This window comes from Oryx dammah, unplaced genomic scaffold (assembly GCF_014754425.2).
Source record: "Oryx dammah isolate SB20612 unplaced genomic scaffold, SCBI_Odam_1.1 HiC_scaffold_5, whole genome shotgun sequence".
Lineage (NCBI taxonomy): Eukaryota > Metazoa > Chordata > Mammalia > Artiodactyla > Bovidae > Oryx > Oryx dammah.
Genome location: NW_024070189.1, coordinates 17,265,087 through 17,279,612, shown reverse-complemented (window position 1 = coordinate 17,279,612; position 14,526 = coordinate 17,265,087). Strand labels below are relative to the sequence as shown.

At 43.6% G+C, this 14,526-nt stretch overlaps 2 protein-coding genes across 8 annotated transcripts in view; both read right to left on the bottom strand.

Annotated features, from left to right (window-relative positions):
* FAM172A (family with sequence similarity 172 member A) overlaps positions 1-14,526 on the bottom strand; it is a 407,879-nt gene that overhangs the window by 106,067 nt on the left and 287,286 nt on the right. Inside the window, exon 11 of one of the 7 annotated variants that reach the window (XM_040241520.1) lies at positions 6,993-13,535. The exons of the other annotated variants lie outside the window; for them this stretch is intronic. Coding sequence (XP_040097454.1) covers positions 13,522-13,535 — 14 coding nt within the window. The 3' untranslated portion in view covers positions 6,993-13,521. Of the gene's footprint in view, positions 1-6,992; positions 13,536-14,526 lie in introns of those variants that run through there. 7 annotated transcript variants of the gene reach the window in all.
* POU5F2 (POU domain class 5, transcription factor 2) lies at positions 1,358-9,605 on the bottom strand. The gene is given in 8 exon segments (XM_040239397.1): positions 1,358-3,085; positions 3,087-3,128; positions 3,130-3,237; positions 3,239-3,295; positions 3,297-3,547; positions 3,550-3,741; positions 4,365-4,490; positions 9,515-9,605. Coding segments are annotated over 8 exon segments (1,281 nt in total). The 3' UTR covers positions 1,358-2,671.

The following is a 14,526-nucleotide window of genomic DNA, read 5'->3' as shown; positions in this document are numbered from 1 at the left end:
GTCATTTAGAGAATTGCATTCCTTTTCTTTTACAGAAACTACAAAACTGAGTAAGAACGAGAAGGCCAGATTTATTATTCTGAAATATTGCTTTATAATGAAAGACTAGAAAAAGCGTATTCTTAGGAATCCTAGATTTTCTGGAATCTTCACTTAGAAATATTCCCTGGATTTTTAAATTGTACAATACACAAAGCAAATTTAAAAAAAATCATCAGTAGTATCTATTACATTTCCCTGTTCAGTTCAGTTCAGTTCAGTCGCTCAGTCGTGTCCGGCTCTTTGCAACCCCATGAACTGCAGCACGCCATGCCTCCCTGTCCATCACCAACTCCCGGAGCTCACTCGAACTCACGTCCATTTAATCAGTGATGCCATCCAGCCATCTCATCCTCTGTCGTCCCCTTCTTCTCCTGTCCCCAATCCCTCCCAGCATCAGAGTCTTTTCCAATGAGTCAACTCTTCGCATGAGGTGGCCAAAGTACTGGAGCTTCAGCTTTAGCATCATTCCTTCCAAAGAACACTCAGGACTGATCTCCTTCAGAATGGACTGGTTGGATCTCCTTGCAGTCCAAGGGACCCTCAAGAGTCTTCTCCAACACCACAGTTCAAAAGCATCAATTCTTCGGTGCTCAGTTTTCTTCACAGTCCAACTCTCACATCCATACATGACCCCAGGAAAAACCATAGCCTTGACTAGAAGGACCTTTGTTGGCAAAGTAATGTCTCTGCTTTTTAATATGCTGTCTAGGTTGGTCATAATTTCCTTCCAAGCAGTAAGTGTCTTTTAATTTCATGGCTGCAATCACCATCTGCAGTATATATGTATTAATATACCTTTTTCCGTAAAAAATAAAAGAATGACATCATAGAGTTTAACAAACTGTTCTGCCTCATTTAATAATCTTCTGAACTGTTTGCCAATTTTCACCATGGATGGTGTTCCTTTTTTACTTAACTCTTTGCTGAACATTAATTTGTTTCTAATTTTTGTTCTTAAAATTAAAAAAAAAAGCTGTGATGATCACCTTTATCACTACATTTTTACACACATCTAACAATATTTTCTTCTAAATAGTCTTAACAGTTGAAATGATAGACCAAAGGAAAAGCACATTTTAAACATTTCCCATATGAATTACTCAATAGTCTTTTATGAAGGTGGTATCAACTTACACAACCACAGATGGACTTGCTAAATACTTGTTTCTGTTATTTTGTTCATTATGACCACAACGCTGTGTTCAAATTATTGTAGTTTCATAGCATCTGGTAAGAAAAGGTCCTAACTCATTACCTTCAAAATTTCTTTTTTCCTTTTTTCAGTTTGGAATCAATCTGTCAAGTAATATTTTCTACATAGATAAAACAATTTTGAACCTAAAAGTACTTCATAAATGAATTCTGCCAAGGAAGCTAGTACTTTTAATAAGAAAGACTATTTCTAGAAGAAAGTCATAATTCTAAAAAATAAATCCTTAGGACACAGTTTTAGTATAATAAACAATGATGCATAGTTCTTACATTTTTAAAATATGAAATTACAGAAAATGGTTAGATGCTACTTTAAGAGCAGAATAATGTTTTGGACTAAGAAGTTTTCTTAGACAAGAGGTAGGAAAACTTCTAGGGAAGGGAGAGATTGATTTTTATGATAGGAATCTAATTAAAGTGCCAAGGATTGATAAAAGCATAAAAACAATACTCATTACATTATTTGGTATGGATTTGAAAGACTTATGTAATAAGTGATTCAGAGTATTTTTTTACTGTACTGAGCTAGACACCGAGAAAATACAGACTCAGAGAAAAGCAGGAATTACCTATTAGTTTTCAAGGGAAAACTCTTAAAAACAAGATGGCCAATGGGAAGGTGTTTCTTAAATTCTAAAATTGTAGATTGACAGAGTCATGGTCCCCGCTGAAAATGTGCTGAAGGCTACCATCAGCATTTGAAGAAAATGCACATATGTACAGAGGTGATTTAAGATGTACCATTGAAAAAGCCACTGGGGAGTGTGGGATCAACTATCACAAATCTCCTCTAAAAGGCATTTCTGAGCTCAAAAGAAAGTAAGGGGAATTCCCAGGGAATAAACCAAATGTAGCTGAAAAGCGAATTAGAAAAAAAAAAAAAAAAACATCTTTCAAGAAAGCGAGGAGAACAAGCAAACTCCTGTGTTTCATCATGGGCTCTGGGCAGGCTCTGTGCACTCACTCTACTGCATCCTCAAACCTTCCCCTGGAGGCAATGATTATCCTGGACTCTGTTTACTCAAAGTTCGGCTTGGTTTTGCTAGAAATGATACACTGACATAGTCTTCTGTGACTTGAGCTTTTTGCTTAATGTTGTATTCATAAGAATATGGGTACTGATAACCACTAGGAATGAGAGACACAATTACTTTTCAATTAGTAAAAAAAGAGAGAAACAAAATCCAAATCCACCTATGTATTGTAATTACCTTAAAGCCAAGGCCAGGGAAAGACAAAGCAGCAATAAACTTCAACCTCATCTTTCTCAATTTTCCTAAAGAGCTCCCATTTCCCTCCCTTATGTATTCTTATGTATTACTTTTTTCAACTGATGGAGCGCTTCATGCTAAACGCCTTGAAATGAACCCCAGAGACCCGTTTCCCCAGGTTCGCCCTGACCAGGAATGAGGGCCCCTCAGCTGGAAAGACTGGGGAGGTGCGGGATGGCGGCTGGGGCGGAGAGGAAATGGTGCAGAGTGGTACGAATGTGCAAAGTAGGGTCCCCTATAGTTCGGGGGGGGGGCCAAAATGGAGTCCTGGTGTCAGGGAAAACACACTGGTCTCCCTGCCAACGGAGGCCTAGCAGTGGGGAGAAATCAGGGCTTGGCCGACTGCCCATCTTGCTCCAGTTATAGACTCCAACTCGGACCCGGTCCTTCTACAGCCAGAGCTGCCCAGCGATGGCCTGCTGGGGTGCGGGCTTTGGCCACTGAAGGGAGTGTTTCTCCAGGCTGTTTCCTACGCATCTCTCCCTGCATGCCTGTCTGCATTTTCGAGCCTGCTGCAGGATCATCATTTTGCAGAAGCCCAGAAGGTTCTCAGTGTCCACTTTGCTCCAGCCCCATTTTCAGCGGCAGCTTCAGCTTCCACGTTGTTGGCGAGGCTCAGCGGCTGGGCCTCCAAGTGGCAGGTGGTCATCTGGCTCAGCACCTTTCCCAACAGAGCGCCCACGGCGAACCCCACGTGGGCCTGTGGATACCCCGAGGTCTTTCCTCTTCCGCCTCAGCCCCTTGGCCAGCTGCCCCATCTCTTTCTCTGCGGCCAGAGGTCTTCTGGCAGTGCTGGGGTCTGGGTGCACTGCCGGGGACTATGTCGGGTCAGGGGAGGGTGCCTGCGCCCCTAGGAGGGCTTGGGAACCAGGCACCCACCTCACCAGCTCCGACCTGGGGCCCACAGGGCACCATCTGGCCCAGGAATTCATACGGCAGGGGTGCTGGAGGAAGCCCCCATCCATTAGGACCCGGGCACACCCCCGGCCTGACCCCCGGCAGGACCATCACCTGGTGAGGCCCGCCTGGGCGCTCAACCAGATTGGGGTGTCAGCTTGTCCCCTGCACTGGTCCTCCCGAGCCCATCCCCACCACTGGGAAAGTTTGAGGGCCTGTGTCTCTGGCCATGGATGTAAGACTGCTCCGGAGCAGGGAGTCGGGTAGGAACTGATGGCTCTCAAGGCTTCCGAACAAGCCCCCAGCCTCACCCTGGAGCCTTGTCACCTAGTGGGCTGAGATGGGCAGTGCGGGCAGGAGAAGCTGAGGCCGAGGGTGTGTATGGGAGATGGCAGGAAATCTGCTAGATCTTACGGATAATTCCTCAGTCCCCAGGCTTAAGGGAGGAGGTCCCTTATCCTGAACTTTGCTTCCAACTCTCTCCAAAGTACAAGTCTCTCTCCTGGGCTTTGCAGCTCCAAACTGTCTGGGATCCCTTAGTCTCTGCCCCCATCCTTTCCCTAAAGGGAGCCCAGGCAATTATTTTCAGTTTTTTAGAAGCCTGGTATCTGATCCCTTTCCACCACAGTATCTGAAAAGACCTAGTTAAGTATCTTTATGCCACCCCTTGATTCATTAACTGTCCCCTTCCTGCTATCTTCAAGATCACAAGCGCTGCCAAGTCCCTGCGCCCTAAGAACGAAGCATCCTTCCTGGAATTTCCAGTGCACATCAGTTTACTGTCAGATTCTCTCCATCCGCACCCTTTGTCAGATGCCACTGTCTCGGCGGGGGCTAAGTCTCCTGGCTGATTCCATGTTGACTCACCAGTCCTTCGAGGCCTTTTCTCCCCGTCCTGCCTCGGCTCCCTGGTCCAGAGTTTCCACATACACAGAGACCTACGTGTTTCATCTTCCACCCCTCTGGAGACAGGTCTCTGGGCTGGTCCCACCTGTGGTTCTGTGACACTCTTCACGATACCTTGCTCGCCAACATCAGGTTCCCCTCTCCCATTAGAGACCCAAGGATCTTAGAATATTTGTCCCCCATCACGGTCTCAGCTCCGACACCCTGGTTGGAGAAAGCTTAAGGAGGGAGGTGGAAGAGAAGATCAGATCTCAGCTTCCAAGGAGGAGCTCTGGGAAAGGAGAGAGAAGAGTGGTCGTGGCTGGACAGTCGCAGCCTTGGACCTGTTCGCTCTCCAACTCAACCACGAGGAGGCTCTACTCTAACCTACATCTACTGATCCCGCTCTTGATGAAGTCATCAGTGACCTTCCAACTGTCCAATCTGATGGCCTTTTTAAAGTCTTCATCTTATTAAATTCTCTACAGTATCTGACAATGCTGACTACTCTTCTGGCGCCTCTGTTTTAAATTTCCATGAAACAGTTCAGTTCAGTTCAGTTCAGTCACTCAGTCGTGTCCGACTCTTTGTGACCCCACGAATTGCAGCACACCAGGCCTTCCTGTCCATCACCAACTCCCAGAGTTCACTCAAACTCACGTCCATCAAGATGGTGATGCCAACTAGCCATCTCATCCTCTGCATCCCCTTCTCCTCCTGCCCCCAATCCCTCCCAGCATCAGAGTCTTTTCCAATGAATCAGCTCTTTGCATAAGGTGGCCAAAGTACTGGAGTTTCAGCTTTAGCCAAATCTATATTCTGGCCCTAATTTCTTTTCATTTCCAGGCTGAGATCCCCACTGGCTTCCCAGGTGGCACTAGTGGTAAAGAACATGCCTGCTAAGGCAGCAGAGGCAAGAGACAGCGGGTTTGATCCCTGGGTCGGGAAGATCCCCTGGAGGAGGGCATGGCAACCCACTCCAGTACTCTTGCCTGGAGAATCCCATGGACAGTGGAGCCTGGTGGACTGCAGGGCTGCAAAGCATCAGGCACAACTGAAGCGACTTAATGTACACACACACACACACACACACACACACACACACACACACACAATCTCCACTGCCCTCAATCAAATTCTTTATATGCACTTCTAAGCCTGCCTCTCCTCCAGGGCTCCCTGAGCTGGTGGATGGCACTGCCACCCACTCGGTCACACATACTGGAACCCAGGAATTGTTCTTGACCTTTCTCATCACTTCATGGGAAATAGATGGGGAAACAGTGGAAACAGGGTCAGATTTTGTTTTTGGGGGCTCCAAGATCACTACAGATGGTGATTGCAGCCACGAAATTAAAAGACGCTTACTCCTTGGAAGGAAAGTTATGACCAACCTAGACAGCATATTGAAAAGCAGAGACATTACTTTGCCAACAAAGGTCCTTCTAGTCAAGGCTATGGTTTTTCCTGGGGTCATGTATGGATGTGAGAGTTGGACTGTGAAGAAGGCTGAGCGCTGAAGAATTGATGCTTTTGAACTGTGGTGTTGGAGAAGACTCTTGAGAGTCCCTTGGACTGCAAGGAGATCCAACCAGTCCATTCTGAAGGAGACCAGCCCTGGGATTTCTTTGGAAGGAATGATGCTAAAGCTGAAGCTCCAGTACTTTGGCCACCTCATGTGAAGAGTTGACTCACTGGAGAAGACTCTGACGCTGGGAGGGATTGGGGGCAGGAGGAGAAGGGGATGACTGAGGATGAGATGGCTGGATGGCATCACTGACTCGATGGACCTGAGTCTGAGTGAACTCCGGGAGTTGGTGACGGACAGGGAGGCCTGGCGTGCTGCGATTCGTGGGGTCGCAAAGAGTCGAACACGACTGAGTGACTGAACTGAACTGAACTGAACTTTCTCATCCTCTGGAGGGCATGAGGGCCTCAGATATTATGTGGTGGGTCTCCTAGAACAGTTGAATTCTACCATCTCCTCTCCTGCTTCACCCTTACTGTTTTAATTTAGGTCACATAATTCCTCACTTGCAATATCACAATAATCTTATAGTTGGCTTCTTCTGTATCTCCTTTCAAGTTAATCTTTCTTACCTGTGCTGCTGCTGCTAAGTCGCTTCAGTCGTGTCCAACTCTGTGCGACCCCACAGACAGCAGCCCATGAGGCTCCACCATCCCTGGGATTCTCCAGGCAAGAACACTGAAGTCGCTCAGTCATGTCTGATTCTTAGCTAATTTCCCCCAAATGCAACGAAATGAAAAAAATCTAATCGTGTCATTTTTTTTCCTCTCTTTTCCCCCACCCAGAAACCTAGCCCTGCTTTCCCTGGTCAACAAGCTGGGAATTCTGAGTATGGAGCACAGCGTTGTTCCGCTCTCCCTTTCCCAGTCTCGTCCACCACACTCCCCCAGGCTCTCTGCAGCCCATCTGATTCCATCCACGCCCAGTGAGGACACTTCACTTTGTAACAGAGAGGGCATGCTTTTCGTGGCTATCACCCTTTTCTTCACCCCTCCCTTTCCCTCAGAAACAGCTTCCTGCTTGCCATTCTCATTTTCTTATATCATTCAGGATTCTGCTCAAATGCCATCTCGTTAGAGAAGACTTTCCAGACCACCCTTTGTAAAACAGCACCCCTTTCACTCTCTGCTCCCTTTACTAACCCACTTTTTAAAAAAAAATTCCAGCAAGCATTGCTACCTAATACATACTCTTTTATCCTTCTGTATATTGTTTGTCTCTCCACTGCCAAGAGAGCAGGCGCTTTGTCTGACTCACTGCTGTGTCTACACGGCCCACACCTGTGCTTGGCTCAGGAAACATTTCCTGAAGAAATGAAGCGTGCTGTATTTCCAGTCCATCTTTAAGTCACAGTTTAGAGGACACTTTATGGTGAGGATTTCCCCCAGGCAGAGTTAGTTACTGCTTTTGTGGTCCCTTCCAGGTACTCAATATATGTTCTTTACTCTGACATTTATCAGTAATTATATATTTCATGTTTCTGACTTTCTGACTAGGTACTTAAGGGCATACATGTAAGTGTTATAAAGCCTGGACTATAATAGAACCCCGGGTGATACACTGCTCAATAAACATTTGCTGAATGAGTGAAGGAATCCCCACTTCCACAATTCTGAGAGTGACGCCCATCTAGTTTCAATTTAACAAGGAGAAACTTGACCCTGCTGGGGGCCTCGCCATCCTTTCTCTTCTGTACTAGAACAAGGCCCTTATGTAGATGGGGTATTAGTCCTGTGAGGACAAACTGAAGTCAACACTACAGAAAATGAGGTTGTAGATATGGCCTTGAAGCCATGGGAGAGGGAAAAAGAATCAAGCAATCAACTGCCATCTCTACAGGCTGTGCATTTGGTTATCTGTTTAATGCCTGCATCTCTGGTACAATCCTGGCTAGAATGTATGCTGGTGAAGGGTAAGGTCCTTGTCTGTGTGGCTTATTTATAGATTTTCAGCACTTGGAACTGTACCTGGCACAAAGTGGGAAGTCAGAGATATGTTTAATGTTAAATAAATGAATCTCAGCAGCATTCACGATGCCAAGACTTCCTTAGTTGCCTTGACTTATGTTTCAAGATGACAGTTCATGGAAAACAGTTTGCAGTACACAAAATTTCACCAATAACTATTCTTTCCAAGTATACCTACATGCTGTTTTTTTTTCAAAACTACAAAGCAACAAGTGTCTGCTAAACACAATGAAAGGCGGAACATAAAGAGAATAAAAGAATAATTATATAAATTAAGACTCACATAGTGAAACTAGCCCATTTGCGAGAAAGAAAACCACAGGGAAATAGTTTATAATTTGTCTAAAATCAATAGTTGAATAAAAATGTTTTTAGTGAATTGGAAAAAATGAGTTCAATCTAATTTGAGGAAAGCTTCATTATACTAACTGAGTTAAAACATAGTAGCTACAAACATTTACTAAATTAAAAAGTAAGGCAATATGAACCTGATGGGTTTTTAAATTCACTTGGGTACGCTCAAGGCTTTCTCTTAGCTGGTCTTCATCTGCCATTGTGCCTGTCTCCTTGTTTATGCATATGTGCTGCTACAATTAAAAACTCATATTCTTAAAAGAAGTCTTGACGTCTCCTTAAAAGTATATTTAATGGGCTACAGAAAGGGGGTGATCAGGGGAAAAAAAGCAGGAGCATATTTGGTTGGAACAAAAATAGAGATCAGGGAAGGCAGATGATGGGAATGCCCAAGACAGCCAGCCACTGTTTGGGCTGGGGTGCTTAAGAGGCTAATCCATCACCTTCAACAAACACCGAGACCTCAGAGTAAGTGATTAGATTACAATGTAAGAATCAGGCTAGTCTTATCCATGGGGAATTATAAAGCCAGGATAAGAAACACATGGTCCCAGAACCTGTGTATTTATAATCTAAATGGAGGAGAAGAGAAACCGTCAGGGGAGCAGGACAGTTAAAGATTTGCTCAAAGAGAATTTCACAGGGTTCTATTGCTAGGATCTTTGGAAGGAAGAGAAATTTAAGTTTTAAGTGAAGTACACAAAGCGTCAGGATTTGTCTTTAAGTTCCTCTTATCCTGTTCCTACTTAGTCATGTCTCTTTGTGACTCTTTGGATTGTAGCCTGCCAGGCTCCTCTGTCCATGGCATTTTCCAGGCAAGGGTACTGGAGCAGGTTGCCCTTTCCTCCTCCAGGGGATCTTCCTGACCCAGGGATTGAACCCACATCTTCTGTGTCTCCTGCATTGGCAGGCAGGTTCTTTACCCACTGAGCAACGGGGGAAGCCCCCTTCTTAAATAGCTTCTATTCTAAGAGGGCCAAAGCCAACTTCCAAGGTCATTAGTGGCAAGAAGCAAAAAAAAAAAAAAAGAAAACAGTGGAGACAAAGCACATCCTTGTAGGTCTCAGTTCACATTTCATCTCTTTGAAAAACTCTGCCCACACATCCAGGACCACAGTGAGCTCAGTGCTCCCTGCTCTTTGAACTTGGGGCCTTTCCACTCAGATGCACCGGCTGCTTTAAACAGTCAGCTGGGGTTTCCTGTCTAAGCTCCCACCCAGAGATAAGGCACCTCCCGAAGGACATTCATTCTGTACTTATGTGCCAAACATACATGCTAACACAGGAGCGACCCACAGCACTGCAGGCATGGTGAAGTGCCTACAAGCACCTGGATGTGAGGGAGGTCTGGGTCTGACCTGTGTCATCCTGTTGAGCAGCTGGCTTGTGATGAGGGAGGTGGTCCTTGCTTCGGCAGCTCTCCAAATGAGCAGCCCCAGAGCTGCTCATGCTTCAGACGGAGGACAGGCCTTTGCTCAAGAACATGCGAGGAACTTCACTGCTCCAGCAGAGGCTCCAAAACATACTTCTTGAATGTAATTACATCAACAGAGCACAACAGAAGATCTAAGAATAACATACAAGTCAGACAGAGAGGGCCTGGCAGACTAGATGGAGCCAGTTTTATCATTTTTCCCATTCTGCAGGTATCCTAATAACTGCGCATTGACCAAGTGTCAGTGTATGAAGGGATTGTCAGCAGAAGGGCAGGTTTAGGTTCTCAAGAATGACATCAATCAAGGAGCGAGTGTATGTGCACCAAGTCGCTTCAGTCGTGTTCAACTCTTTGTGACCCCGTGGACTGTAGCCCACCAGGCTCCTCTGTCCATGGGATTTTCCAGGCAAGAATACTGGAGTGGGTTGCCATGCCCTTCTCCAGAGGATCTTCCGTCTCCTGCACTGGCAGGCAGGTTCTTGACCACTAGCACCACCTGGAAAGCCCCATTAGTTAAGGAGACAAAAAGCAGAGGCAGGAGACAATATCCAGAGACCAGTCTCTGGGAAGTCCCTCTCTGGACGTAGGAAGTAAAGTCAGAAACCCAGGAGAACTGACAGCTGTCCAGTAAGGGAGCATGTCTGCCACCTTACAGAGAGACCGTTACCACCACACATCACAATTTAGTTTACTGACACTACCTCAGATTACACTGAAGCGACTAACCCGTCAATTCTCTATGTGGATTTTCAAGTAGAAGACTACATAAGAAAAAGTGAGACATGGGAGGTAAATTAGTCAGTGAAGAAAAACAGATGCATGAAGGTAAGGTACCCACAGAAAGAACACGAAGCTGTAACAACATGGGAAAAGTTAATCACATCAACGTAGTCACTGGGAAGAATCATTTATTCTCTATGAGATAAATGTATTTACTTCATTTCTTTACTCTGTGAGATAAATTCACAAAACAGATAATGATAGCACTGTTTTGCAAAGGAGATAAGAGAGGACAGGAACAAGGGTGAAAGGACAGCCATTTGTGCGTAACAAGATACTTCTAGTCTTATAAAACACAGAAGAACTAGAATGCAGTGGGTTGCCAATGCAGAATTTCCTTGATCTTCTTAATTTCTGATTAAGATGAAGGACTTGTTGTTGTTGCTGTTTTTTACTTCATGTTGCTGCTGTTCTTTTTGTTATTGTAAAAAGCAAGTCTGTTGTGATATAACGGCGGCTTAGAAGTAACGGTTCATGACACAAATATGACACAACCATGAAGTCAGAGACTACAGAGAGACTTAGAGGATGGGGAGGAAAAAAACGTTCCATTTTATTCTGTAGAGCTGTGATATTCGTGAGCTCTGGACATCCTGTGCTCTAAAATAGGATTTAGTATAAAAACCCTGCAGCCTTCACCTGAAGTCTCGAAGAATTTAAAATATCTGTAGAAGGCACGAAGAGCAGCTGAGCTGAGCAGGGCTGAGCCGAAGGGCATTATGGGGATGAGTCAGGTATACTCAAAGATAGTCACAAGCAGAACAAGTTTCCAGGTTCCTGTTGTGCTGAGAAGGATTTAAACAAACTTTTCAGCTGAGTATGCCATTGTTACAGAAGAAAGGCTTTAAGGATGTTCTTACATTGATTATTCCAGTCAGGGTGCAGTCACTGTCTTCTGCATTCAGATTTGTACTCTGCTTACACTTTTAAGTAAGAGATACACAACTGGTTTAGGGCTTCTCCGGTGACCCAGTGGTAAAGAATCTGCCTGCAATGCAAGAGACGCAGGAGACGTGGGTTCTATCCCTGAGTCGGGAAGATCCCTTGTTGGGTTCTATCCCTGAGTCGGGAAGATCCCTTGGAGAAGGGCACGGCAACTCACTCCAGTATTCTTGTTGGGAAAATCCCAGGACAGAGGAACCAAGTGGGCTATGGTTCATGCGGTTGCAAAGGGTCGAACACAGCTGAAGCGACTGAGCACACACACAACTTGTTTAGAGGAAAAATTTTCTATTACACTGCACAGCAAAATACACCTAACACAAGATGAACGATGAAACCGGTAATTCAGGATGTGACGTGTGCTCAGAGAAGTGAGTGAGAAGTAGAATGGAATTTGTTTACAGGACACAACTCTTTTAGGTGCTCTGACAATTTTTTTTGTTAAGGAGATTCCAGATTGACTGACTTTGGTGCCATTACCATCGTAAGCTCAGGGCCTCTCTGTGAATGTCCCTGAAATTTCTCTAAGAAACCAAACAGAGTGGTAGAATTTCTTGTAATAATTTAAATTCAAGAAAGACTTTTGTCTTTTATTATTGACACAAACGCAGATGAAGTACAAAGAAGAAACCAATAAATTTATAGATGCTTCTCATAAGGATATGTTCTAGGGCAGGTATGGTCTGAAAGGAGGACAGTGTGTTAAAGAACTGATACGCTTTCAGGGACACTATAGAATACAGCTGAGCACTGAAGAATTGATGCTTTTGAACTGTGGTGTTGGAAAAGACTCTTGAGAGCCCCTTGGAGTGTAGGGAGATCCAACCAGTCCATTCTAAAGGAGATCAGTCCTGGGTGATCTTTGGAAGGAATGATGCTAAAGCTGAAACTCCAATACCTTGGCCACCTCATGCGAAGAGTTGACTCATTGGAAAAGACTCGGATGCTGGGAGGGATTGGGGGAAGGAGGAGAAGGGGACGACGGAGGATGAGATGGCTGGATGGCATCACTGACTCGATGGACATGAATTTGAGTGAACTCCGGGAGATGGTGATGGACAGGGAGGCCTGGCGTGCTGCAATTCATGGGGTCGCAAAGAGTCGGACACGTCTGAGTGACTGAACTGAACTGAACTGAACTGAACTGAACTGATAGAGTACAGTACCTAGCAGGGAGGAAAATGAAAGGGAAAGGGTCAGGGTGAAATTTAAATAAATTAGAAGAGTGAAGAAATAGGGAGAATGCTGAAGAGTAGGAAAATGGAAGAGTTTAAAGACTGTACTTGTGTATAGGATGTGCTGGAATGGTGAAATGCAACCAGAATCAGGACTTAGATAATCTAGGAAATAGAAGGACGGAAGCAGAAGAGAAATGACAGAAAGCTTTAGTTCTCAAATACTGGAAAGTAAATAGCAATTTTTCTAAAACTACTGTACTTGATTGTTGGATAAAATCATTTCTAATAACAATAGGAAGCTCCTGCTTTTGCACAGTATTGTAGGACTACACAGAGGACCAGACAAGCTGAAACCAGGCAAAGTAATCATAATAATAAATGAAAAAAAAAAAAAAAAACTGTGGTTGTTCCATAATCTTTGAATTTTTTTTGTTATAACACTAAAAATCCTCTGAAGCCAGGCAAAGTGATCATAATAATCAATGAAAAAAAAAAAAAAACAAACAAACTATGGTTGTTCCATAACCTTTGAATTTTTTTTGTCATAACACGAAAAATCTTCTGTCAGTTGAAAATCAATAGGGTAGGGGAATAAAAAAAAAAGAGTAAGACATTATACTTAGTACACTGCATCTCAAAACATTAAAACACTGACAATTAAGATACTTTATTTCTTTGTAAAAAACTTACTAAGAGTAATTTGTAAGTCTGAACAGTGCTTTCTTCCTTGTCCTCTAACTTACGATACAGTTCAAGCAAATCTTTTCTGTGCCTTGGCGAACTGTCACACTCCAAGTGTGGAGCAGCTTCCAATATTTTATCCTTCACTCTTCCAATGTCATGAAATATCTCTGAGGGTTCATTTGATGTGAAGTGTTTCTCTGCCAGTATCACTTCCTCTGGGATATCTTCATCTTTTCGTCACAGTGCTTTCCAATTGCACTTCCAGCATTTTATGTCTTTGCTTCCCTTTCATCTCCGTTGGCCAGATCTCTCTTCTGACCATCCATTTTTGTAAATACATATAGTGCTACTGTGTATGAACTGAATAACAGATATGCAGTGCTCGGTCAGGGACAGATTCTTTTTTTTAAAGTGATACGATTGGGAATGGACCATGATGTGCAACTGTTATTTGCATTGATATTTGTATTTAATGCAGTTATTAACAGTTAATAGATTATGGTAACTGAAATTCTGAACCTTATTTTGGGGGTTTGGTGTTATTTCACTCAACTACGGTAACTGAAATTTGTGTGTATTCGAACCATGCAAACATGCATTCATTGAGTTGTGACTACGTGTCAGGTACTATTTTAACAGTCCTGGAAAGATTATTTTACTTAATTCTGATCATAATCCGATGAGACTGTACTAGTATGATCTTAACTTTATAGAGAGTATGACTGTAGATTTTCATCTGGTCATGAAATAGAATTAATTCTCCACACATCTGGGAGAATACAAATTTCTTATAGACGTGTTAAATCCAAAGCTCTTCTTCATAAATGCTGACACTACAACTAAAGAATTTTGAAATGATAAATAACACATCTATTTGAAACACAGAGTCAATGTCAGGGTCTCATAGTAGCAGGGAAGAAAGTTAGACACTTAGAAAAGATGCTGTAGGTCTTAGATAGTAGTGGGCTTACCATTTTTAAAAAAGGAGGGTGTCAGTGAACTAAGATTTACTCTTGGGTTCCTGAAGGAGTTCCTAAGTCCTTAACCTTCCTCTCCACCTATTTCCACAATCAACCTGTGATTAGGAACAAAAAGAATCCCTGCAGTGAGCAAAAGGCTTTTTTTTTTTTCCAGGAGACTATGAGTTCTTTGAGGGGCAAGAGTCATAGACTAGTGCCTAGTACCCATTAAGTGCTCAAAAAATCTTTGCAGAATTAAGGAATGAATATTTATAGTTAATTTCTTACCCCCAAGAAAAGCAAAAATAACTCATACTTGAAGTAAGACATGGAATTAGACTCTAATTTTAGGGGGAAATAATTAAATCAATAACAAATTAATTGGGGGATTT